This window comes from Bubalus kerabau, chromosome 3 (genome assembly GCF_029407905.1).
Source record: "Bubalus kerabau isolate K-KA32 ecotype Philippines breed swamp buffalo chromosome 3, PCC_UOA_SB_1v2, whole genome shotgun sequence".
Taxonomy (NCBI): Eukaryota; Metazoa; Chordata; class Mammalia; order Artiodactyla; family Bovidae; genus Bubalus; species Bubalus kerabau.
Window position 1 is genome coordinate 97,140,938 of NC_073626.1, and position 27,906 is coordinate 97,168,843.

At 35.5% G+C, this 27,906-nt stretch overlaps 1 protein-coding gene across 14 annotated transcripts in view; it reads left to right on the forward strand.

Moving 5' to 3' along the window:
- Window positions 1-27,906, forward strand: part of PRPF40A (pre-mRNA processing factor 40 homolog A) — a 58,956-nt gene that overhangs the window by 23,032 nt on the left and 8,018 nt on the right. For 6 of the 14 annotated variants that reach the window (XM_055572563.1, XM_055572561.1, XM_055572562.1 and 3 more), the window contains 11 exons: window positions 13,337-13,447; window positions 15,261-15,381; window positions 15,610-15,663; window positions 17,216-17,240; window positions 17,894-18,265; window positions 20,217-20,325; window positions 20,790-20,854; window positions 21,188-21,352; window positions 22,185-22,293; window positions 23,237-23,387; window positions 25,117-25,250. In XM_055572563.1, coding sequence (XP_055428538.1) covers window positions 13,337-13,447; window positions 15,261-15,381; window positions 15,610-15,663; window positions 17,216-17,240; window positions 17,894-18,265; window positions 20,217-20,325; window positions 20,790-20,854; window positions 21,188-21,352; window positions 22,185-22,293; window positions 23,237-23,387; window positions 25,117-25,250 — 1,416 coding nt within the window. The remainder of the gene's footprint in view (window positions 1-13,336; window positions 13,448-15,260; window positions 15,382-15,609; window positions 15,664-17,215; window positions 17,241-17,893; window positions 18,266-20,216; window positions 20,326-20,789; window positions 20,855-21,187; window positions 21,353-22,184; window positions 22,294-23,236; window positions 23,388-25,116; window positions 25,251-27,906) is intronic. The other 8 variants (XM_055572554.1, XM_055572564.1, XM_055572565.1 and 5 more) reach the window with 5 other exon arrangements.

Below are 27,906 nucleotides of genomic sequence, written 5' to 3' on the forward strand. Positions count from 1 at the left end.
CTTGTTTTTCCTGCTGATTTAAATAATACGGGCTCACTGGGAGGAAAATGAAGCAGACATAAGTTAAAAAGAAGAAAGTCAATTACCTTAAGTTTCTTTTTCCATGAGGAAACCACCATGACTAATATTTTGGTTGTTTGAATTGTGTGTCAAACCTTTATTTTTCTCACTTGATTGAAATAGCTTTCTTTGTCATATATTAAACTCTCACATATTCTGACATCTATTTCTGGGTTTTCTTTTTCATTCTGTTTCTAATTCAGTATTATACCTTTTCCTGATTATTGTTGTTTAGTCACCCAAATCATGTCTGACTGATGACCCCTGGACTATAGTCTGTTAGGCTCCTCTATGGGTTTTCCGAGGCAAGAATACTGGAGTGTTGACAGGCACCAACACAATCCTGTAAAGCAGTCATCCTTCAATTACAAGTAAGTTAAAAAAAAAATACTGAATTGGGTTGCCCTTTCCATCTCCAGGGACTCTTAGGATTGAACCTGAGTCTCCTATGTTGGCAGATGGATTGTGTACCACTGAGCCACCAGGGAAACTTAGAGTAGATTTCATATTTAATAAGACAGGTTGTTCATGGTTTCTCTTTTCATTATTTCCTTTGCTGTTTTCAGATATTAGCATGTACATTTCCCTGTTCCCTCCAAAAATAATCTGTAAATATGTAAACAGAGAGATGCTTAAAAGGCAAAATTGTGTTTTCATCTGGAATTAAATTTAATTCTTCCATTTTAAGAGAACTAACATTTAATGTTTTTCATTTTAAGTTTTCCTATCCAAAAATACAATGTATTTATTTTAAAACTTGTTGTTTTTTTTATTCTCCTTAAATTTCTGGTACACAAATTTGAGTTACTTGTAGTTTTTTCAGACTGTGGTCATTATTGTTGATCTATGCAGGCTCCCTCATATTTTTTCCCTTTGTTCTTCATCTTTGGGCTTCCCTGATGGCTCAGCTGGTAAAGAATTTGCCTGCAGTGTGAGACCTGGGTTCGATCCCTGGTTTGGGACGATCCCCTGGAGAAGGGAATGGCTACCCATTCCAGTATTCTGACCTGGAGAATTCCATTGACTGCACAGTCCATGGGGTTGCAAAGAATCGGACATGAATGAGTGACTTTCACTTTCACTTCATCTTTACTCCAGTTTACCCTCCCTAGTAGGTGCTCACTAGGATATATGTCCTAAGATATGTAAATATTGGGGAAAGCTTATGAAATTTTTTTGTCTTCATTAAGTATAATTGACATGAAGCATTAGTTTCGATGTAAATGCAGTGGTTCAGTATGGTACTTGTATACATTTTAAAATGATTACTATAAATAAATCTAGTTAACATATGAGCATTGTTTTTTTTCTTGTGAGGTAGAATTTTAAGACTTACTCTAAGCAACTTTCAAAGACATGATACAGTATTACTAACTATACTCACCATGCTGTACGTTTTGTCCCCCATGATTTCCTTGTTTTACAGCTAAAAGTTTGTGCATTTTGACCCTCTTCTCCCATTTCTCTCACCTGCCAAGCCACCCTCCTCTACGGCAGCCATCAATCTGTTCTCTGTTTCTGTAAGCTTGGGTTTTTTGTTTTCTTACAATCTACTTGTAAGTGAGATTATATTAATCTTGTCTTTCTCTCTCTGGCTTATTCCACACAGCCTTCAAGGTCTGTCCATTTTGTTGCAGATGTCAAGATTTCATTTCATTTTTATGGCTAAATTGTTTTGTGTGTATGTGTATTTTATATATATCTTCTTTATCCATTAATTCATCCATGGACAATTAGATTATTTCCATTTCTTAGCTACTATATATGCTTAAGTGCAATTTTATAAGAAACTTCCATACTGTTTTCCATTGTGGCTATACAGCTTACTTTCCACCAGCAGTATACTGAGGTTCCAATTCCTGCACACCCTTGCCAGCATTTGTTATTTCTTGGTTTTTGATAACAGCTATCCTGACAGGTGTGAGGTGATATCTCATTATGGTTTTGACTTGTGTTTCTCTGATTAGCGATGTTGAGTATCTAATGTACCTTATGGCCATTTGTATGCCTTTTTCACCCATTCTTTAATTGGATTATTTGTAATTTCTTGCTATTTATTTGTAGGAGTTTCTTATGTATTGTGGCTATCAACCCTGTATCAATTATATGGTTTACATATATTTTCTTCCACTCCAAAGATTATTTTTTTGCTATTTTCTTTACTGTGCAGAAGCTTTTTTTAGTTTGATGTAATCACACTTTCTATTCCAAAACATGAAGAACTAGTTCAAAATTACTTTCAGTTCAGTTCACTCACTCAGTCGTGTCTGACTCTTTGCGACCCCATGGACTGCAGCACACCAGACTTCCCTGTCCTGGAAGTCTCCAACTTCCAGAGCTTGCTCAAACTCATGTCCACTGAGTCGGTGATGCCATCCAGCCATCTCATCCTCTGTTGTCCCCTTCGTCTCCCGCTTTCAATCTTTCCCAGCATCAGGGTCTTTTCAAATGAGTCACCTCTTCACATCAGGTGGCCAAAGTATTGGAGTTTCAGCTTCAGCTTAAGTCCTTCCAATGAATATTCAGGACTGATTCCCTTTAGGATGGACTGGTTGGATCTCCTTGCAGTCCAAGGGACTCTCAAGAGTCTTCTCCAACACCACAGTTCAAAAGCATCAATTCTTCAGCGCTCAGCTTTCTTTATAGTCCAACTCTCACATCCATACATGACTACTGGAAAAACCGTACATAGCTTTGACTAGACGGACCTGTGTTGGCAAAGTAATGTCTCTGCTTTTTAATATGCTGTCTAGGTTTGTCATAGCTTTTCTTCCAAGGAGCAGGTGTCTTTTAATTTCATGGCTGCAGTCACCGTCTATAGTAATTTTAGAGCCCCAAAAGATAAGTCTTCTATTGTTTCCAGTGTTTCTCCGTCTATTTGCCATTGAAATGATGGGACTGGATGCCATGATCTTAAGTTTTTTGAATGTTGAGTTTTAAGCCAGCTTTTTCACTCTTTTCTTTGACCTTCATCAAGAGGCTCTTCAGTTCTTCGCATTCTGCCATAAGAGTGGTATCATCTGCATTTCTGAGGTATTGATATTTCTCCTGGCAATCTTGATTCCAGGTTGTGCTTCATCCAGCCCAGCATTTCGCATGATGTACCCTGCATATAAGCTAAGTAAGCAAGTGACAGTATACAGCCTTGACATGCTCCTTTCCCAATTTGGAACCAGTCTGTTGTTCCATGTCTTGTTCTAAATGTTGCTTCTTGACCTGCATACAGGTTTCTCAGGAGGCAGGTAAGGTGCTCTGGTATTCCCATTTCTTGAAGAATTTTCCGGAGTCAAAGGCTTTAGTGTAATCAATAAAGCAGTAGATGTTTTTCTCAGAGAAGGCAGTGACACCCTACTCCAGTACTCTTGCCTGGAAAATCCCATGGACGGAGAAGCCTGGTGGGCTACAGTCCATGGGGTCACTAAGAGTCGGACATGACTGAGCGACTTCACTTTCACTTTTCACTTTCATGCATTGGAGAAGGAAATGGCAACCCACTCCAGTGTTCTTGCCTGGAGAATCCCAGGGACGGGGGAGCCTGATGGCCTGCCGTCTATGGAATCACAGAGTCAGACACGACTGAAGCGACTTAGCAGCAGCAGCAGCAGATGTTTTTTCTGGAGTTCTCTTGCTTTTTCGATGATCCAGCAGATGTTGGCAATTTGATCTGTGGTTCCTCTGCCTTTTCTAAATCCAGCTTGAACATCTGGAAGTTAACGGTTCACGTACTGTTGAAGCCTGGCTTGGAGAATTTTGAGCATTACTTGGCTAGCATGTGAGATAAGTGCAATTGTGCAGTAGTTTGGCATTGCCTTACTTTGGGATTGAAAAGAACACTGACCTTTTCCAGTCCTGTGGCCACTACTGAGTTTTCCAAATTTGTTGGCATATTGAGTGCAGCACTTTTCACAGCATCATCTTTTAGGATTTGAAATAGCTCAACTGGAATTCCATCACCTCCACTAGCTTTGTTTATAGTGATGCTTCTTAAGGCCCACTTGACTTCACATTCCAGGATGTCTGGCTCTAGGTGAGTGATCACACCATCGTGACTATCTGGGTCGTGAAGATCTTTTTTGTATAGTTCTGTGTATTCTTGCCACCTTTTTTAATATCTTCTGCTTCTGTTAGCTCCATACCGTTTCTGTCCTTTATTGTATCCATCCTTGCATGAAATGTTCCCTTGGTATATCTAATTTTGTTGAAGAGCTCTCTAGTCTCTCCCATTCTATTGTTTTCCTCTGTTTCTTTGCAGTGATCACTGAGGAAGGCTTTCTTATCTCTCCGTGCTATTCTTTGGAACTCTGCATTCAGATGGGTATATCTTTCTTTTTTTCCTTTTCCTTTACCTTCTCTTCTTTTCTCAGCTGTTGGTAAGGCTGCCTCAGACAACCATTTTGCCTTTTTGCATTTCTTTTTCTTAGCGATGGTCTTGATCCCTGTCTCTTTTGTACAGTGTCACGAACCTCAGTCCATAGTTCTTCAGGCACTCCATCAGATCTAATCCCTTGAATCTATTTGTCACTTCCACTGTATAATCATAAGGGATTTGATTTAGGTCCTACCTAAATGGTCTAGTGGTTTTCTGAATAGTATTCCATTGTTTGTGCACGCACAGGTCTGTGTGTGTGCGTGCGCGCACTGTGTGTTTACCACCTTTTCTTTATCCATTCATCTGTTGATAGACCCTGGGGGATGTGTTTGTGTATGTGTGTGTACCACCTTTTCTTTATCCATTTATCTGTTGATAGACCCCTTAGTTTCCTTCCTTGCCCTGACAACTGTAAATAATTCTACTGTGAACATTTGAGTGCGTTTATTTTTTCAAATTTAATGTTTTTATTTTCCCAGGAGTGGACTTGCTGGATCATATGGTAATTCTGTTTGTAGTTTTTTGAGAAATCTCCATACTGGTTTCCACAGTGGTTGTACCAGTTTACATTCCCTCCAGCATTTATGAGGGTTCTGTTTTCTGTACATCCTTGCCAACATTTGTTATTTGCATTCTTTTCAATGATAGCCATTCTGACAGGTGTGAGGTGGTATCTCACTGTAATTTTAATTTGCACTTCCTTAATGGTCACTTGATGTCAAGCATCTCTCTTCATGTATCTTGGCCTACTGCTTTTCCTCCTTGGGAAAATGGCTGTTTAGGTCTTGTGCCCATTTTTTATTGGGTTGTTTGGGGGGTTTTTTGGTGTTGAGTTGTATTAGCTATTTATATTTTGGATATTAACCTCTTATCAGTTATATCATTTGCAAATATTTTCTATTTGGTAGGTTGTTTTTTCAAGTTGTGGATGGTTTCCTTTGCTGTACAAAAGCTTTTAAGGTTGATTTTGGATCTAGTACTTTTTAAAGGTAATGGTTTGGTGTTACCATTCCAATTTTCTTAGCAGTTATTGTGTTCTTCCAGATGTTAATGTTACAGAGGTTTAATAATTATTTAGCATGCAATTAGAGATCATAATAGCCATCATTGTCCTTTTTTTTTTGAGTAGGGGCAACAAGTAAGTATTCGATTTCTGTTAAGTTTTGATGTAAAAGGGTTTTGTTGTTATTCAGCTCTCAATATCTTGTTTTCTGTTTTCTTCATTTGATTTCTCTATTTACTAGGTAGTAAGTGTTTTTTTTTCAGCTTCTAGATGTAGGATTTGTTGTTGTTCAAATTGCCTGTTGTTTTTTTGGAGAAATCTTAAATTGAGTGCAAAGTAGAGAATCTCACATACATACAACCTTCTCTACCATCAGCATCTCTTACCAGAGTGGTACGTTACTGCAGTTGGTGAACATACAGTGACGCATCGTTTATCACTCAAAGTCCGGTTTGTATTAGGGTCACTCTTGGTGTTATGCATTCTGTGAGTTTTGACAAATGTTTAGTGACATGTATTCCACACAGCAGTGTCATACAGAATAGTTTCACTGTCGTAAAAATCCTCTGTGCTATTCTTCTTCATCTCTCTTCCCTCCTCCACAACCATTGTATGCCACAGTTTGTTTGTCCATTCATCTATTAAAAGACATCTTGGTTGCTTCCAGGTTTTAGCAATTATGAATAAAGCTGCTACATATATTATGTACAGATAATTATATGGAAAAGTTTTCAACTCATTCGGGTAAATATCACAGAGCATGATTGCTTCATCGTATGTTGTTCAGTCTCTGTCATGTCCCAACTGTTTGTGATCCTGTGGACTGCAGCATGCCAGGCTTCCCTGTCCTTCACTATCTCCTGGAGTTTGCTCAGTCTCATGTCCATTCAGTCAGTAATGCCATCCAACCATCTCATCTTCTGTTGGCCTTTTCTCATATAGTAAGAGTATATTTACTGTTTGAAAAAAGAAAAGATTTATTCAACTGCATCAGGTCTTAGTTGTGGCATGCAGGATCTTTTGTTGCTGCACATGAACTCTAGTTGTGGTGCGTGGGCTTAGTACTTGTGGTATGTGAGCTCCAGAGTGCATGGGTTTCAGTAGCTGCAGCACTCAGGCTCAGTAGCTGTGTCATGAATGTTCTAGAATGCATGGACTTCAGTAGTTGCAGTTTGAGGCCTTAGTTCCTCCACATCATGTGGGATCTTAGTTTCCAGACCAGGAATCAAGCCCACCATCCCTGCATCACTGCAAGGTGGATTCTTAACCACTGGACCACCAGGAAAGTCCCAGGACTGTATTTACTTTTATAAGCTGCTGCTGAACTGTCTTCCAATGTGACTGTACCATTTTGATGTCTCATTAACAGTGAATGAATGTTCCTGATGCCCCACAACATTTTATATTGTGTTTTTAGGGGTTTTTTTGTTGTTATTTTTTACTTTTTTTAAAAATTTTAATATGTGTGTGATGCATTTTAATTTCCAGGTCTATAATAATGTATGATGTTGAGCATGTTTTCATATGCTTACTTGCATCTATATTTCTTTTTTTGTTGAGATGTCCAGATATTTTTACTTGTTTATTGTTAAGTTTAGAGTTTTTTGTTTTTGTTTTTGTTTTTGTTTTTTTAATATAATTTGGTAAATTATACTGGTTAACAGTACTTAAATGGATGTGTCTTTTGCAAATAATTTGCGGCTTTTCTCGTTCTTTGAACTGTCTTTGGGAAAGCAGAAATTTTTAATTTTAGTTAAATCCATCTATTATTTATTTTTTATAATGCATACCTTTTTGCCTTAAGCACAGTGTATAAGATGTTGATTCTTTGCAGTTCATTAAAGCCTCACTTATGTTCTGTGTCAAGACCAATTTTAGGAGTATTTTTTTGTGTTGACAGTTCAAAGTTATTTTGTTATTCTGTATCTTGGCATAGCTAATCTGCTTAATCTCCCTAAGGAGATAGGTATATTAAAATCTTTTTTCATCTTGTTCTCCCATATTTTTCTTTTGTTGCTCTGTATTTTAAGGCTCAGGTGCAAAATAAAAGCATGTATGATGTATCTCATAGCCAGCTATATTATCACAGTCACTGGATAATTAAATATTTTTCTTTTTATTATTGTATTATTTGAGAATTTTTTGTTTCTGTTTATTCTTGAAAGACTTGTAAATCACCATGATTTTCAGGATGTAGTTTGGTTGTGAAAAGTGAAAGTCAAAGTAGCTCAGTTGTCCAAGTCTTCGACCCCATGAACTGTAGCACACCAGACTCCTCTGTCCATGGAATTCTCCAGGCAAGATTACTGGAGTGGGTTGCCATTTCCCTTCTCCAAGGGATCTTCCCAACCCAGAGGTGGAACCTGGGTCTCCTGCATTGCAGATTCTTTATTGGCTGAGCCACCAGGTTGTACCAAGTCTATTGGTGTGATCCTCTGATGGTGGATTTTTTTTTTTTTTCCAATTTGTTAATAGACATACTTTTACACATTGCCTAATACTGAATTACCCTGGCACTTTTATATAATAAATTCTACTTTTTCAAAGTGTATACATTGTAGAATCCTCTTGGCTAATATTTTAATTCTTAACATTTATAAGCATCATTGCCTGCTTTTTCTTTTTTGATACTTTTCTGTTGTGCTTTGTTACTCTTATAGAGAGCTTTCCTTTTTTTTTAGATTTTCAATTTTCGAGCTTTATTTTTTTATTATTAGTATTATTTTTTTTACTTTACAATATTGTATTGGTTTTGCCATACATCAACATGGATCCGCCACGAGTGTACACATGTTCCCCATCCTGAACCCCACCTCCCACCTCCCTCCCTATACCATCCCTCTGGGTCATCCCAGTGCACCAGCCCCAAGCTTCCTGTATCCTGCATCAAACCTGGACTGGCGATTCGTTTCTTATATGATATTAGAGAGCTTTTCATCTCTTTCTGTGATCTGAAATAATATTGTAATACTCTATTCTTGAAAGGTTCCATAGAGTTCTGCTGTAAAGTCAGCTGGTTTAAGTTTCTTTCAGTTGCATCTATGGTAACTGAAATATTCAAGTGTGATGTTTTTCTTTTGGGTGAATTTTGGTAAAGAGTTTGGGAGGAAATCTTTTCCTCTAGATTTTGAAATTGGTTGTGAATCTGTTCTCTGTGGTTTGTTTTCCTTATTTAGAGTAGTGAGCAGCTTTTCTACATTTCTTGGTGTTTTATTTAGTCATTTTTAAAAACTGATTTAGCTTTTTTTTTTCATTCAGCTGAGCTTATACATTATATAAATGTTCACATTTTGAGTTTGAATGTGCTGAGTTTATTCACAACCCAGTTGTTGACTAGCTTTTTTGACTCTGAAAAGTATGTAAGGTCTGTTGATAATTATGTATGTGCATTTTCCCCCCTTATACCCAGGATTTTGTTTTTGTTTTTTTTCCTCTCAGGTATTTTCGGTATATATTGTGCCACTACATCATTTGTTACAATGTCTTACTGTTTTTAGCTAGCACTGCATATTTTTCATTATATTAAAAGTAGATCTGAGTTTATAGTATGAATGGGGGACTGTAATTGAACTGTCCTTGGGTGGTTATTATCTTAAGTCTTTGATAGGTAACTTTTACTTATTGCTTTGGGGAACTCATGTTTTTTAAAAAACAGTAATTTTGTAGGCAAATGTTTTATAAATAGCCTATATTAACATGACTGTCAATACTTAGTAACTACTTGCCTAGGTCATATTTTAGCCTATGAAAATAACTTTGTAGTTGTTAGTTGTTGATAATGTTTTTTATGCCACTCAACATTCAGATATATTTGTTTTTAAGCTTTTAAAATATTACGAGTTTTGACCAGAAACGTAATTTTATTGTAAGTTGCAGATTAGATATTTTTAAGGTAAAAGAGTGAAAAATTTATCAGATAAATGACTTTTCTCACTCCAAAATTGACTTTTATAAGTGAATTTGGTGTATTGCTTAAGACATTTATACAGAATTTATATTCCTATCTGGAATGATTCAATTTCTATTGATGCAAAGAGCTGGACCCTTGATCCTTAGTTTTGGGCTGGGACAGTGTTAGGAACTCAAGCTAGCTATATTACCTTGGGCGTGTTACTTTACTTTCTTGTGCTGCCTTTTCTCTTCCATAAAGTGAGGCTGGTAAATGGTACCTACCTCATAGGGTTTTTAAAAGGGTTATTAAAAAGGATTATTAAAAGAGTTAACTGATAACTGATGCAAAGCAGTTAGTACAGGGCTTAATATTAAATTGTTGGTCATGAATTTGTCTATTAGACTGTCCCTGAATGCAGGCTTGAAACAGTGTTATTTCCTGAATCACTGTGAGCAAGTTGTCAACCCTTGTAAGCTTTGCTCTTTTAATTAGTAAAATGAAGATAATGGTCTTACCTGCTTTTAAAATTCAAAGAAAGTAATAGGTAGTGAATGCTAAATTGCTTACTGTTTTGTATCTTCTCTTCCCATTTTTGATGAAGAGCACATAGTCCTTTCCTTTTTCATTCTGTTATTTCATATGTTTATCTATGTTAACACCATTTAATTTATGAAGTAAGCATTACCCATACAGTTGAAGAAGCTTCCATATATATCTCTTACTGTATCACTTTTTCATTTCATTTTCAGCAGTTATTTAATGTTGTTGGCTCCAGAGAAATTGTGGTTGTCATATTCTGCAAAGGTGCTGAAACAAGTTAAGGAATTTAAATACACTTGCAGTTATCTAGGGGCTTCCCTGGTGGCTTAGATGGTAATGAATCTGCCAACAGTGTGGGAGACCTGAGTTCAATCCCTGGGTTGGAAAGATCCTCTGGAGAAGGGAATGGTAACCCACTCCAGTATTTTTGCCTGAAGAATCCCATGGACAGAGGAACTTGGTATGGGGTCTAAAAGTCTCAGACACGACTGAGCAGCTAATGCTTTCACACTTTCACTTTTGCAGTAACCTAACTATCCTGCTACATCATTCAGAAATCCATTCTGTAAGGTTCTGACTGTTTATGGAATGGAATTATTAACAAGTCTCAGAAGGGCTAGTTATTTTGTTATTAAACAGCCCAAATTTGGTCAAGTAATTTCTTTGAATTCTAATGGCTATCTGTAATTCCTTCACATAACTCTAGTTCCCTTTTCAGGAATTACAGAAAATAATCATCTTACCTCACCTAGTTTTGTTAAAATTACATTGATTTATATACTCAAGTTGTCTTTTTTCAGTGTGTGTGTGTGTATTTATGTATTTATAATCATTTGGTTCTTAGTTGCTCTGGCTTTCTCTAGTTGGGGCGAGCTCTTCATTGTGGTGCATGGACTGCTCGTTGTGCTGGCTGCTGCTTTTGTTGTGGAGCATAGGCTCTAGGTGCACAGGCTTCAGTAGTGACACGCAGGCTCAGTAGTTGAGGCTTAGGCTCCCTAGAGAGGTTGGGCTTCAGTAATTGCAGTACGTGGGCTTGGTAGTTGGGCTCTCGGGCTCAGTAGTTTAGTTGCTCCATGGCATTGGAATCTTCCCAGACTAGAGATGAAACCCATGTCCCCCGCGCTGGCAGGCAGATTCTTATCCATTGCACCACCAGAGAAGTCCCCTTAGGTTGTCTTTTCTTATTTTCCATTCCCACATTTTGCAAATGTTTCTTAACTATTTATTTATATATTTTTGATATGTTGGGTCTTTGTTGTTTCACAGACTTTCCTGTAGTTTCAGCAAGCATGGGCTACTACTGTCTTGTTGGGGCGTGCAAGCTTTTCATTGTGATGGCCTCTCTTGTTGTAGAGCATGGGCTCTAAGGTACACCAGCTTCAGTAGTTGTGGTTCCTGGGCTCTAGAGCACAGGCTCAGTAGTTGTGGTGCATGGGCTTAGTTGCTCTGTGGCATTTGGGATCTTTCCGGATCAGGGGTGGAACCCTTGTCTCTTGCATTGGCAGGCTGAGCCACCAGGGAAGCCCTGATTTAGTTTTTAGTTAGTGTATTGTAATATTTAACACATTTGAAACTGGAATGCATTCTACCATTCATGTTGTCCTATGCTCTCTGTTCTCCAGCCTACTTGTGCATGATTGAACAGCAAAAATACCAACATCAGAAGATTGTCAGTGGTTTGTAAGAAAATCATGACATGAAAATAATGACACAACACTCTTTTATCAGCTAGGAATAAAGTGGTTATGGTGAGAGAATAGGAAAAGCAATGAAATCATGTGTTTAGCCACGTTACCAAAGCAGAAATCAAAGGCAGATCTGCTCCATTACTCAATAAAGTTGATAAGGAAGGGAAGATAGGGGGCAGTTTTAATCGTTAAGAAGAAAGTTAAGAACCAGTACCAATGGTTTTCAGATATTTTATGGCTTATTTTGTTTTGTTTTTTAAGAAATGCTGCGTTGCTAGGAAGATTCTTAGTATTCAGCAGGGAATTATATTATGAAGAAATATAATAGACATTAGCAACTTAGTTACAGTAAGCATCCTCAGTGTAAATTTTGAGAAATAGACTATTTTATTTGCCTGTTTTCCTTTTTATGTATTCACAAAAGTGATAGGGGATGAAACCAAGTCTTAAGGTCGCTTCAGTTGTGTCTGATTCTGTGCAGCCCTGTGGACTGTAGCCTGCCGGCTCCTTTGTCCATGAGATTCTCCTGGCAAAAAGACTGGAGTGGGTTGCCATGCCCTCCTCCAAGGGATCTTCCCGACCCAGCGGAACCTGCGTCTCTTACATCTAACAACCTGCATTGGCAGGCAGGTTCTTTACCACTTGCACCACGTGGAAAGCCCATGAATAAGAATAAATCCTTTCAAAAAGTTTAACATAAATCTGAGTGGTAAAAACTGTGATAGTTTGACAGTGATTTTACCTTTTCTTTCTTAGAGGATTGAAGACATTTAGTATAGATCATTTTTATAACCCTTTTTAAAGCACACTTTAGTCTGTTACCATCTGAAAAATCTGATGCCCAGAATTGGGCTTAGTACCTTTGATCTCATCCAGTAATTCATTCATGCATTCATGATTCTTTGTAAAATTACTTTTTAAAAAACACTATTATTATTGACATATAAAAAACTGTACATACTAAATGTGTATAACTGGATGATTTGGGGAATAAATACACATCCATGGAATTATCACCAAGAATATAGACATCTATCATCTCAAAAGTTCTTTGCAACCCCTTTTATTATTATTTTATGTTAGCGTGCATGTGTTTATATGGTGACCTTATAGAGCTTGTAACCGTGAAGTATCACATCTATTGATACTTGAAGTCTTACTAACACCTTTTAGTAGGTTCTTACCACTAGTGAATATGTAGTCTGTATCAAAGTAGTTTCTATAAAACGTTCTCATCTTGTTTTGAGGCATTTGAATTCACATTTAATCCCTGTTAAATTTCACCTTGTCGATTATTAAATTCTGATTGTCATCCAGAGGCATCCTTTCCAGATTGGACTCCTGCATCTTTATTGCATGTCAGTTTAGAACTTTGTTCAACTTGATGTAAATATTCTTTATGTTAGAGTTGTTGAGCTCATGGTCAATCCTCTTGTACTGCATTAGCATCTCATTCACATATTCTCTTTTATCCACAAGGTGTAGAATTGTGTTGCTGAAAGATTGTCTTACGTGTAGTAGTTATATAAGCAGTTGTAGCCTTATAATTTTGAGACTGTAGAATAGAGATCCTAAAACCTGAACTGATCCATGCTGTTTTTGAAGTACTTATAAAATATTCTATTTTCAGTTACCTCCGTACTTACGTTGATCAGTTATTCAAAAGTATGCCCATTTTATACTTTTAATTTCTTCATATATTACTTTGAAACTAATAACATTCATGTTTACTGTCATTGTCACTGTTACATAATTTGAATCTTTGTATTAATATTTTTCGTTAGAAATCAATGTGGACTGAACATAAATCACCTGATGGAAGGACCTACTACTACAATACTGAAACAAAACAGTCTACTTGGGAGAAACCAGATGATCTTAAAACTCCTGCTGAGGTAAAAGTTTGTTAGAGAGATTAAACAGTTTTCTTGCCTTTTCTTTTTTTATTTTAAGGGTTTTGGTATGTATTTGGCTTTCCAAAGAATCAGTTCAGTTCACTTCAGTCGCTCAGTCATGTCCAACTCTTTGTGACCCCATGAATCGCAGCACGCAGCACGCCAGGCCTCCCTATTCAACTCCCGGAGTTCACTGAGACTCACGTCCATCGGGTCAGTGATGCCATCCAGCCATCTCATCCTCTGTCGTCCCCTTCTCCTCCTGCCCCCAATCTCTCCCAGCATCAGAGTCTTTTCCAATGAGTCAACTCTTCACATGAGGTGGCCAAAGTATTGGAGTTTCAGCTTCAGCATCAGTCCTTCCAGTGAACACCCAGGACTGATCTCCTTTTGGATGAACTGGTTGGATCTCCTTGCAGTCCTAGGGACTCTCAAGAGTCTTTTCCAATACCACAGTTCAAAAGCATCAATTCTTTGGCGCTCAGCTTTCTTCACAGTCCAACTCTCACATCCATACATGAGGAATAGTACCACTTATATCAGAAAAGGATACTACAAAGGCATTCAGAGGAGAAAAGGGTTTGTACAGTCACACCAGTAAGAAAAAAGACAAAATTCATTCCTTTCTGTGAGCAAACCAGTTTTTTTTTTTTGTTTTTTTTTTTTAACTGATTTTTACCCCTGCCCAGGAACCTTTGTCAGGTGGTTATCAATTAAAAGAAAAGTGACTTAAAGACTAAATTGGAAGGAAGAAATTACTCTCTCTCCACTTGGTCTTTATTTTCCTCTTTATATCAAACCTGAGTGATTTCAGATGTCTTCTTCTGGGTGCTTATGTTTTTCCAATGAAGCTAGTGTCATGGAGATGAAGTTAAATTAGCATACTTCCATCTTTTAGAATGGGAAATTATGTCTGTGAAAAATACAACCCCCACCTGAGTATGTATTATTTCATTTTATGTTGTAAACTATACAAATATGAAAGTAAGATTGAAGGAATAAACTGGGTAAGCAGTGTTCCATTTGGTTTAATTAGGAACTCTGGTGTTCTAAGTGAGAGTTGATCTGGCATTTCAGAGCTGTATTTGAAAGTTTTTCCTAGTTGGCATCTCCCCCCCCCCCCCCCCCCCCCCCCCCGTTCTTAATTAAGAATTTGAAGAGGTAAAAAGTGTTTTTCAGGCCACCACAGTAATGATAGTATAGCAATATTTGGGAAGGGAATTTGGCAGATAATAAAATTTTTATTTATCCCATAGATATTTGCCCCAGACACTGATTAGATTTGTTTTCAATAGAATTCTCATCCCACCACCATAACAGGTTCTGTGTGTTGGATTTTAAGTATTATTTAAACTGCTTCCTTACATGATGTAGTCACATAGGTTTGTGATAAATTGTTTGTGAAACTGAAATCTAAACATGACTAAATCAGATTTTGCTTTCTCTTAAATTTTGTTTTTCCTATTTGTATTAGTATTTGTGGAAAATGGATGGTAATTATTACCTGTGGTGAGTTGTAAATGGCAAGAGCATTCAAATCTGGATTTGAAAATCAGATAGACCTGGTTTTGAATCTTGTTTTTGCCCCTTAATAGGTACATTATCTTAGACAAACATAGTACATCCAAATAACTTAACATCTCTTATTTAGTAAGTATCCTGCAGTGGTTGTTTATATTGTCACCATCTTGCAAGGTTTAGAATTGTATGGGTTGATAATACCTAGTAAAATCAGTGATGTAAATGATGAAAACAGACTAAATCTATTACTGCTATCTGAAGTTTTTTTTATTTTTTATTTTTTTCACTTTAGCAACTTTTATCTAAATGCCCTTGGAAGGAGTACAAGTCTGACTCTGGAAAGCCTTATTATTACAATTCTCAAACAAAAGAATCTCGCTGGGCCAAACCTAAAGAACTTGAAGACCTTGAAGGTAAAACAGGGAAAAATAATTTTTAATGTTCCTTTTTATATGTGTGTGTTATTCACAGTCCTTCATAAATAGGATTGTTCAATCAAAGGCCTTATTTTTTTAAATTAAGTGATTAGAACGTTTTAAATGATGTAACAGTTTTATGGGCTCTTATTTTCTTGTTGCTCTAGATCTCAGTTCTATAGATTTTAAATAGATTTTTATTTGATTTGATTCCACTGAAACTAGGATACCAGAATACCATTGTTGCTGGAAGTCTTATTACAAAATCAAACCTGCATGGTGAGCTGCTTTGATAATTCATTTTCTGTCATTATTTAACATTTTTAGAGTATGTCACTAATGTTCACTAACCATAATTGGATAAATCTGCAGTGAGAAATTTCTAATTCAAAAAATTCCTTTCATTTAAGGGTTATATTATAAATGAGCTTGTAGTTTTTAACGTACTTGGACAAAAAAAAGCGTCATTCGATAATTGAACAAAGACATCATATACAATATTTCTAAAGACAGCTGAGAGTGTTGGTGCATACATGGAATATGTGACTTAACTCATTTAGCAGATAGAGAACCTTGAACTCTTTTATCAGTTTAAATTTTGTTAACATATTGTCAGACTCTGCATTTAATGCTGATTTTATTTTAGCACAGCATTGCAAAATAGCCTTTATGTTTATTATGGAAGAATTAAATTAAAATGCCATGCCTCACAGAAGGAGAATATTCTAGCATCCTCAACTATTCAGAACATTCCTGCAAATCTATGAATATTACCTAATATTAAAACCTAGGACTTAAAATAGATTATGGGTAGGAATTGAGAATTTATTTTTTACTCTGACTTCTAATACAATCTGGTGTCATAATCTATATCCGGTTAGAAAAAACAAATTGTAGGAGAATGGGACTGTTTGAAACATAAGATGACATCTGACAGGAAAGAGAATAAGCATTTCTTAAAGGCACTGTGATCTTTGTCTGTTTAACTTTTCCCTGTGTCACCTCATTCGCTTGGATGATCATTTTATCTGAAGAATTTAATTAGTAGTGATAACACCTTTAGTGTGTTTTGTCAGCCATTCTAAACACATTTCCTTTAAAAGGGGACAAGTTTCAAAAACTTTCATGGAGTTAAGCTTATATTCTCATTTACATGGAGCACCTCATTCCCTAATACTGTGAATAAATGAGATATCTGTGTTACCTGTAAAGAAAAATTTACTTTTAACTAGATTGAAATCTGAAATACTGAGTGAAGATCTTTAAAGCTCAATTTATACTTCTGTACTAGCATTGGCTAATAATACTATTGTAGATAGGTAGATTCCCACTTCATTCATGTAAGGAACATCAAGCTCATTTCTGATATAACCCTACTACAAATAGTTGGTGTGCATAACTATCTATCTACCTGTCAATGCTAGTATATATGTGCTGGAATTTCATAACATACATTCAATCCCATTTTGAATTTAGTATCTTAAAGAAAAGCAAATGGTTTTATCCCTGAGGAAAATGTTATTTTATTCCAGAAGTACGCAGATACTTTGAGGGTGTTTCTGCAGTAGCCAGCAGCCTTTGAGAAGGTAGCATTGTGGGAGGAAGATCTCCTAAACCTGCTGTTATTTAAAATTTGTTTTTATTCTTTAATTTCTGTCCTGGAATTTATAGAGCACTCGCACTGTAAATGTAGTGTTGTGTTGTTTTTTTTTAAGGCTGGTAAATTAAATCTTACTGTATGGAACTTTTAATCTCCTTTTAAAGTTGTTTTCAGTGATTGTATTTAAAAACTATGTAGTGTTTATAACTTTTCTTTTTTTCTCTTTAAAAGCAATGATCAAAGCTGAAGAAAGCAGGTAAGCAATTTTGGACATCAGTACATATTTATAAATTTATAGCATCCTCCTGTAACATCCTTGTTATAATTGTCTGTATAAATAGTATTTAACATGGTAGGCCTGATAGTTTGATATCTTTGGAGGATTTCGGATAGGGGAAGAGATTTACTCAAGGTACACACATGATGCTCCTAGATAGTTATTTGAATTTGGACTACATCCTTACCAAATTAAGACCATTACAGAAATGTCCAAAATTTGATTTTGGTTAATTTGAGAACAGATGAAATATTTTATCTATCTCTTGCTTTACCCAGATTTTCCTTTCAGTGGGTGAAATAAAATTTAAAGAAATTTACAATATAAATTGAGTTTTAAGGCATAATACAATCTGATAGGACATTTGTAAATGAAAATGATTATTGGTTTTGGAAATGCAGATTGTTGCATCAGTGCATTATATGTTATCACAAATGTTTGCCAAATAAAAGTAATTCTGTTTCATACTGTGGTTTTAATCTTTTTAGATGGCTTAATAGTTTGGCAATACTGCCCTTTTCCCCTTTAGTTTCTCTTATTCATTTGATTTTATAATAATTTTAAACAGACTTTATTTGTGTTTGCAATTGTTTGTATTGAACTGACCAGTTTTCTCTTTTTTAAATATATAGTAAACAAGAAGAGTGCACCACAACATCAGCAGCCCCAGTTCCTACAACAGAAATTCCAACCACAATGAGCACCATGGCTGCTGCAGAAGCAGCAGCTGCTGTTGTTGCAGCAGCAGCCGCAGCAGCAGCAGCTGCTGCTGCAGCCAATGCCAGTGCTTCCACTTCTGCCTCTAGTACTGTCAGTGGAACTGTTCCAGTTGTTCCTGAGCCTGAGGTTACTTCGATTGTTGCTACTGTTGTAGATAATGAAAATACAGTAACAATTTCTACTGAAGAACAAGCACAACTTACTAGTACCCCTTCTGTTCAGGATCAAAGTGAAGTGTCTAGTAATACTGGAGAAGAAACATCTAAGCAGGAAACTGTAGCTGAGTAAGTCTAGTAACTTGTTTTCTGCAAATCAGTCACAGACATCATTGATACAAGAAATTGCTGATTTAGTCAATGGCCAATAAGTGTTTAAAAATTGAGAATCAAAACATACACCTTTAGATAACAGTTTTTGAGAATTACTTTTGTGGGATCATGCTCTCAAAGTGTTGCAAGACTATTCCACTTAAGCTTAGAAAGCAGTGCTGGTGATGGGGTGAGTCTGTTTAAGTCTGAGTTATGGCTTAGCACAGCACTGCAGGGAAGTTGCTATAAGTTGATACTGAACAAATATGGAAAAATCAAGATAACATTTAACAATGTATAGGAAAACTGTTAATAGGATTAAATTGGTACAGCTTTTTAATAAAGCCAGAGAGCTGCATCTCTAAGTTTACAGTTTCTCATTTCATATGGCTGTGCTTTCTATAGCTATAAAAAGTAACCTTGAGCTATGCTTCTTGACTTGAAAGTTACCCACATGTAAAGTATTAGCCATGATATCAAGATCCAAACATGATCACCCATCTTAATATTTAAGTATATTGCTTTCATCTCCCTTCCTCTTTTTATAAACTTTAATTTTTAATGTGCATTTTCCAAAGTGAAAATAGCTTTGTAAATTTTTTTCTTATGTTTAGAAGCTTCAAAAAGATATCTGTATAGTATATTTGAAGGCATAAAAAAGTTAAGATTTTTATTCTTTCTGCCTTTTTTCTATGCATTTAAAATATATGCATATTTTTAATTTTTAAAATATATCAGAGGCATCCACATCATTAGAGATCCATATCCCATCATGTTGAATGATGACAGACATTTATATGAACATTAAGTAATCTCCTACTAGTAGACATAGACATTTAGGCCTTTTAGAGTAATATTCTTTTACATCTTTTTGTACTTATCCTATTTTTTCACAGTAATTTTTCACATTTTTAACAATCAGTTGTTTTCTGCTTCCTTTTTTCTGTTTCCTTACAGTGCTTGAGTCATTAAACTTGATTTCAATTACTCATAGATCATTTTACAGCTGGTAATTTTTGGCCATGTTGTTTCCAATATTTTTGATAATTTTAAGTATTCCAAACTAATATTGGGATGAGTTAATTGTATTTCGGGTGTGATTCAGAGGGTGTGAGTTACCTATATTTTTTGTTAGTGTATACTCCATAATCTTCCCCTATACGTTCAGCTTAACTATGGGGGATTGAGGTGTTTTTTTTTTGTTTTTGTTTTTGTTTTTCTGGTGTGTTTTTTCCCCAGCATTATCTTCTGTAAAGGAAGAAATGTTTGTACAACTTCTCGTAAAGATGGCTCAACCAAGTAGAGTTCATAATTCTTGGGTAATTCTTTTCTGTTTGAGATCACTGTTTGGCAGACTTTTTCATAAACCTTCAAAGAGTAATACTTGGTTTTGTGGGTCATATAGTGTGTCAAAATGACTCAGTTCTGCTGAGGCAGTACCCAATCAGCCATAATCAATATGCAAACTCTTGAGCAGGGTCATGTTCTGATAAAGCTGTATTTACAGAAATTGGCAGCAGGCTGGATTTGGCCTCAGGGGTCATAGTTTGCCAACCTCTATTTAGATTGATCTCTCCATCTTATTTTATGCACGCTTGCCCAAAGCCTATTACTAAGACACAAAAATGAGAGCATTAAGTTTTATAAGCCATTAGAAAGTATAAACTTGTGGAGTAGTGAAAATAGTGTTATAATATAAATGTTTATTTTGGCCTTTGTGCAAGGTCTTAATAACAATGTTAGAGAAAATATATACTAGTATTTGTGTTCCATTAAATATATACTAGTATTTGTGTCTCTTACAGATGAGTTTATTCTAAAATTGTCAAATTTTACCTAAACATCAAAGAGTAATTAAAACATTATTTTCCGAAGTAAAGCAAATGTTTATTTAAATTATAAATACCATGTATAAATCTTTCTTTAGTTTTACTCCCAAAAAAGAAGAGGAAGAAAGCCAACCAGCAAAAAAAACATATACTTGGAATACGAAAGAGGAGGCAAAGCAAGCATTTAAAGAATTATTAAAAGAAAAGGTATTTATATTGTAGATTTTTATATGATATATAGTATCTAGTAAATGAAATTATCCTTTAATGCAGTTAGTACCTTGATGCTTTTATTAAAAATACTAATCTTGTAAATAGCTTTGACTGAGAATGGACTAAATTTTTTAACTTTTTTTTTAAAACTTCCAACCAAAAAAATATATAAGGTACTATATAGCACATTCCACTTCAGTCTTTAAAGCTTTTATTCATAAAAGTTTTCTGTCTTCTAATAGTAGTCTTAAGAAAGTATTAATATCCTGTTTAAATTAATGGTCTGTTTAAATTTCAGTTTTAAGTTTTCTTTTTAATCTATAGACAGTTACACACATTTGCCTTGTGTCAAATTATTTTTTAGACCTTTTTTAAAACTCCTGTAAAGGGAAGTGCTTGATGTTTGCAGTGAGTATTGTTTTGTGTGAAATTTTAACTTTTCATTAAATGATTTTCAGCGTGTACCATCTAATGCTTCATGGGAGCAAGCTATGAAAATGATCATTAATGATCCACGATATAGGTAATACTTTGGTTTTTTGTTTACTTGGAGCAAAGCAAGCCTAGAGAATTTAAATTGTGTCAAATAATGTAAATTTTTATTCCCATTGATCTTCTTGTTATTTTGGATACCAATAATAGAGTTGCCTTATGTCTGATAAGAACCAAAAGTTAAAAAGGTTTGTCACACAATGTGGGCACCCTTTTATAGATAGTAAAATTAATTTTTAAAGGAGAAATTATTTTCTGTTCAGTAACTTACTGAAATTTTCTTAATTTGTGAATGAAATTATTTTTTCAAGACACTAACATTTGATCATATTCATTTACTCTTACATGATTTTTTTTTGTTTAGTGCTTTAGCAAAGTTGAGTGAAAAAAAGCAGGCCTTTAATGCTTATAAAGTCCAAACAGAGAAAGAAGAAAAAGAAGAAGCAAGATCCAAATACAAAGAGGCTAAGGAATCCTTTCAGCGTTTTCTTGAGAATCATGAGAAAATGACTTCCACAACTAGATACAAGTAAGATTTTTGCTGATTATGTTGTATGTTTACTGTACTGTTTCCATGTTAGACTTTTTGCTAGGTACAGTAACTAATCACAGTAGATGCTCATTAAATAAAGCTTAAGTGATTGTGAGTGTGGTAGTTTCATAAAATAAAAAATCAATAGCTAAATGTTGAATTTATAGGACTTCGTTATTAATTAGGGACTACAACAGAAAAGGAGACTTCTATTTAATAATGAAATGTTGACTCCTTTCTCCTTGATATAAGAGTTCAATTATTTTTGTATTTGTGGAATAGAAATGGGCCATTTTTATTACGTGTAGCATTTTTGAAAATTTACATTTATGTAGCATTCTTCATTTTTGAGTGCTTTATTATTTAAGATTGTGAGTAATTCAGTATTAACATCTTTGCAATGAGGTACTGAGTTCATTTTCTGTATATTTTTCTTATTTTACTCACTCTTCTGGAAAAGCCTTATTGAAGAACTCTTCATTTCTTTAAGTAGTCTTATTTTATCTGTTAACTAAATTTCTTAGAGTTTGTCGAAGTCTGTAATTTAGTTCCATGGGTGGTTTGTTAGTCTCTGTAGCTGCCTTAAGAAATAGAGGTAGTCCTAACTGCAGAACATTGCTCAATTATCCCCTCTGTCTCTAAGGAGAAATCAAGACTTAACCTGTCTTGTTTTTCTTAATTACCAAAAAGTTTTCCTTTATAATACCATTATGAACTTAAGAGTGGAAGAGTGTTCATCTGGTGGTTTTAAATTTAGAATAAAATTTAAATGGTTTAAAATTACTTTTTATAGTATAATGCAGAAACATTTCGTCTTTTTAACAAACAGAAAAGCAGAGCAAATGTTTGGAGAGATGGAAGTCTGGAATGCAATATCAGAACGTGATCGTCTTGAAATCTATGAAGATGTTTTATTCTTTCTTTCAAAAAAAGAAAAGGTATTATTCACTGTTAACAGTATTTATAGATTAAACAACATGTTTCTTGTTTAGGAGTTACTTTATAACATGTCCATTCTTGTTGGTTTATCTACTATATATGGTGCTGTAGATCTGTTTATTAAAAGTTAAGTTAAAAAATAGATAGCTCTTGGATTTTCCTGGTGGTCCAGTGGTTAAGAATCCACCAGCCAATGCAGGGGACATGCATTCAGTGCCTGTCAGGGAACATTGCACATGCCACAGGGCAACTAAGTCTTTGCCACAACTACTGAAGTAGCTAATACCTAGATTGTTATTAATTGCCTGTCTTATGCCCACTTAGAAAATGCTTTTTTTTTTTTTTTTAGCTTGTTTGAGTTTAGAAAATACTTAGTATTTTTCCTTACAAGGCATTAATTTATGATTATTTTAAAAGAACAGCAGTAATGTGTAATTGTTAAAATTGTATTTGTATTAAAATGTATTTGTAGAGTAGTGTTTTTGAAATACTGTCCTGCAAATACATTTAGTTTTGCTCGTGTCTATTTTATTATTTACTAAGTTATATGTTATCCAGTCTTCCAGGAGACTTATAGAAATGTAAGTATTAACAAAAATTTGAACATCACTGAAAGTGGTTGAACACATTATCGTTTACCTGTTGTGTGATTTGTCTGCAGTAACTTTTGTTTGGACAGTATCTACAATACATAGTTGTGGGAAGAGAGATTTTGTGAGGCGGAGAGGGAGTTCCAGGTTAGTCTTAGAAGAGAAGTTAAACAAATTGAAGGTAAGAGGGAAGCAGTTAGGCAAGAGTACTGAAAAGGTAAAGAGTGTTGATATTTAAAGCAAATGGATAGCATTTGAAATTTGGACATCAGAATGTGAAGAAACCTTCATTGATTGCATTTCATACATTATGCTTTATTTGAACGTTAAAACGTACATTCATATTTTTTAGGAGCAAGCAAAGCAGTTGCGAAAGAGGAATTGGGAAGCCTTAAAAAACATACTTGACAACATGGCTAATGTGACATATTCTACTACTTGGTCTGAAGCCCAGCAGTATCTGATGGATAATCCAACTTTTGCAGAAGATGAGGAATTACAGAGTAAGAGTTACAACTAAGTGGAAGGAATAGTTTTAAAACAGTTGTTTAGCAGGGATGGAGCTTGGTGGGCTGCGGTCCATGGGGTCGCTAAGAATCGGACATGACTGAGCAACTTCACTTTCACTTTTCACTTTAATGCATTGGAGAAGGAAATGGCAACTGCCTCCAGTGTTCTTGCCTGGAGAATCCCAGGGACGGGGGAGCCTGGTGGGCTGCTGTCTATGGGGTCACACAGAGTCGGACACGACTAAAGTGACAGCAGCAGCAGCAGCTAGCAGGGGAAATTGGTCACTTTTTTTTTTTTTTAATGAGATCACTAACTGAATTTTGCATAATTGTTTGTCCATTCCTGAAAAGTTGTTTTGTTTCCAGATAGGATATTTCTTTCTGAGTTTTGTGATTCAATACAAAATATTTTCCCCAAAATCTAAAGTTAGCTTTATCAAGTATAACTGAAATATATTTATTAGGTCAAACCTGAAATTTTGCCTTGCTATTTATTTGTGGTTTAATGGGAACTAAATTAGTGATCAGATTTATCATGCTGTGCTCTTGAGGTAATGGCTTTATAGAGATTCGCAAAAGGCAAAAAAAAAATGTATTAGCATTATCTTATAGTAAGCTTCCCTAAGTTCTGTCTTATTTTTGACCTACCTAGTTGCTTATTAAATTACAGCTTTCTTGATTACCCTTTTGAATACCATACTTTAGTAGGTTTGAGGGAAGGCATAGAATTTTATACTTGAAAAGCTCTTTGGGTAATTCTGATATTGCTAACCAATTTATCACAATTCTATTTTCATTATTTGTGTTGTATGTATTGTCTTGGTTTCATCCTTGAATTCAGAGTATGTTTTAATGAAGTCTTTTGGAAATTTTCCATGTGGAAATTCCCTGACAGTTAAGTGGTTAGGACTCGGCTCTTACACTGCAGAGGGCGTGGGCATGATCCCTGAATCAGGGAGCTGTAGACTTAAAAAATAGTGACCACCTAGAAGTTGAGAGTTATGTTTATTTGGTGGAAATTTTTAGGATTTCAAGCCCAGTTGACTTGGGCATCTCAAATAACCATGAGAAGACTGCTCTGAGGAGGCGAGAGGAGGAGCCAGGATATAGAGAAGTTTTATAACAAGAGCAGGTAGTCTGAAAGTCAGAAAATGATTGTTAATTAAAGGAAGACAGATACTGCAAGGATTTAGGAGTTTAGCACTCTTCTATGCTTGGGAAGGTACAAGAGTCTGGGCTCACTGAAATCTTCCTTTAATGTGCATCTCAGCTTTCTGGGGCCAGTATCCTGTGTTTTTATCCCACATCCTGAGCTTCCATGGGACTCAGTTTAGGGAGTGGTTGCAGCCTCATGGCTGCCAGATTGCAGATACTCTTCTCTTTCCTGAGTGCCCTTAGGGCCCATTTGGAGGGTGCAATTGCTGATGACTGTTAAATCCTTGTTTACTAATATGGCCAGAAATACTTCATTTCTCAGAACTAAGATCCTGAAAGCTGTGCACATGGCCATAAAGAAATAAATAAAAGATCAAGAAATAATTATATAAATAAAAAGTTTTCCATAAACATTTCCTATTTAGATAATTAAAAGTTATATTTGAGTATACAATAAGTGAATTTGAACTTTGTAGGGAGTTAATGCAAATAATGCAAAGTTAATGCAAATAAACCTCTTTCTTTACTGATATTTGTTTTAATTTTTTATAACTGATAAAAATTCTAGATATGGATAAAGAAGATGCATTAATTTGCTTTGAGGAACACATTCGAGCTTTAGAAAAGGAAGAGGAAGAAGAAAAACAAAAGAGTTTGCTTCGTGAAAGGAGACGACAGCGTAAAAATAGAGAATCTTTTCAGGTAATTTTAAAAGTTCTGTTTTTCAGCTTAATTTTGTAATATGGTTAATGACCTTTAACAGTGATATAAGCAATTTTGAGAATCCTGGTCTCAGATCATTAACTTGGGCTTTGCAGAGGATCCATAGACATTTAATTCTTAAATTATACAGTTAGTTGTGAATCCACTTAAGGAGAGTAGCCATACCAGGCAAGAGGAACACAGAAGGCTATAGCAGATTTGGTATTTAAAGTGAACACTGATAGGTATGGTTTCACTCAAGAAAGAGGAATCAGTAGCATAAGGGAGGACTGAAAATAAAATGTGTGATGAGTCATTAGTACTTATTCATTTTTAGTTCTTTAAAGAACTGTAGGAAATGCTGTGGTATGCTTTTGAGGATGGAGAATCCCAGGGACGGGGGAACCTGGTGGGCTGTTGTCTGTGGGGTCACACAGAGTCAGACACGACTGAAGTGACTTAGCAGTAGCAGCATAATTCTTAAACACTATACAGAGGAGCTAAAATTACAGGTTCTCTGTATAGCCTTATTTTGAATCTATGTCATGTTTTAATTACTGGTTCTCTTTCATTAAATCCTGTATTAGGATAAGTGCAACTCCTCATGGTGCCAAAGATCACCAGTCACCTTAAATGCCACAGCCAATAGCATTATTGCAGTCTTCATTCCATAAGAATGTAACGTTTACTTCTCTTGATGGTTTTCTTTTAGTAGTTTCCCAAAGGATCATTTGGAATATTGTTAAAACCAGGGGTTGTTGAGCCTCACCCTCAGAAATTGATTCAGTAGGTCTCTTTCAAGTTGTACATAGACCTTTTAAAGGAGGTAGAGCAGCAGAGGAAGATTACTGAGCTGAATGTCTGTCACAGAACCAATAGAACATGCTTTTGCCTGCATGTGTGCTTGTTGTGTTCAGTCACCAAGTCATGTCCCCCCAAGGACTGTAGCCTGCCAGGCTCCTCTGTCCAATTATATCAATAGTAATCAGAAACCATGCCAGACACATACTAATGTGATACAAAGCTATATTTTAAGCTTACGAATCAGATTAAATATTTTAGGCTTAAGCCCAGATTAAAGGTAGAGGCAAAATTAGACTGATGTTTTGATTAGATAGTTCAGGGTTTAAGACTAGCTTTTCTTTGGTAAGAGAGACCAGTCAAGATGGAAGGAATGAAGAAAGAATTAAAAGATGGACGTATTCTGTTACTAAGTAAAATCTTTGAAGGTTTATTCAAGTATATATGAGTAGTTATATCATGGACAATATATAAGGAGACCAAAAAGAAGGAAGGAGATGAGGGAAAAGAGATTATTGAGTTGGACTGAGGTAGTGAGTGGTGTTGAACTAGTCGTTTTGTTGATGGTCATGATCTGGGGAGAAGTTACTACTAGCATCTAATTGGATAGAGGCCAGAGGTATTGATAAACATCTCCCAATGTACAGGATTCCCATCCTGCATTGTGCCCCCGAAAAGTTTATGAGCTCCAAGAAGTCATTAGTGCCAGCGTTGGGAGCCGCCTTCTCTAAACATAAGGCCTAATGTGTTCTGGAGGATTTATTTTTTTATTTAATTTTCTAAGAGGAAGATACATAATTTTACTAAAGCAATACATTCAGAGTTTGGAGAACTAGGACTTAACCCCCATGTCTGATTTTAAAACCTGTTCTTTTTTTCCATATTACTATTATAACTTAAACATAAATTTTTAAAGGCACACTTTATTATTATTTTTACTATTTGCCTACTTTCAGGGAAACATACTGACTTCAATACTCTGCAATTTTCAGATTTCCTTCTTCCTGAAAACCAGCCTCAGCCATCTTTGAAGCAGCTTGCTTTTCATCTTGTCCCCATCCTTCCCAAGATGGGTTAGTAAATACGGGGTTAGCCACAAAGTTTGTTTGGGTTTTTCATAGTATCTTAGGAGAGACCTGAAGAAACTTTTTGGCCAACCCAATAAAAGAGAGTAAAAGCCGTACAATTTTAGCGTAATGGTTTTCAAACCTGAATTCACATCAAAGTTATCTGGTGATCTTTAAAAAGTAAATTATAAGTATCTTTATTTTAATTCATATTTTAAAAGGAACCTCAAGTGATTTCTAATTATCACTCAAGTTAGATTGGCTCTTGAAACAGTGGTGGTGGTAGTAGTTTAGTTTCTGAGTCATGTCTGACTTTCAACCCTGTGGACTGTAGCCCACCAGGCTTCTCTCTCCATCATATTTCCCAGGCAAGAACACTGGGATGAGTTGCCATTACTGAAGTAGATTCAGTGTCAAAATGCTATTACTTATCTGATCTTCACAGCCAAGAAGTAAAACAGAAATACTAGCAAAGCAGATATGATAGAGTAGATTCTTTAGATCCTAGAGAGCATCTTTGAAGATGGTTTCCAAGCTATTTTAAGGATTCCACAGAGGGAGAAGTGTGATCACTAAGTGATCATATAGCAGCGGTGTTGTTAAGCTCCCATTTATGTTGAAGGGTAAGGATGAAAGGATAGAAATTTTAAGTTTGAGAAAGAATTTTGGATATAGAGACTGAATCGACATTCTTATTCCCATTTGGAGAGAAGTGGGGCTATATGTCTGGTATCATTCAGGGCAGTGCTATTCAATAAAAATTTGTATGCCACATATATGATTGTAAT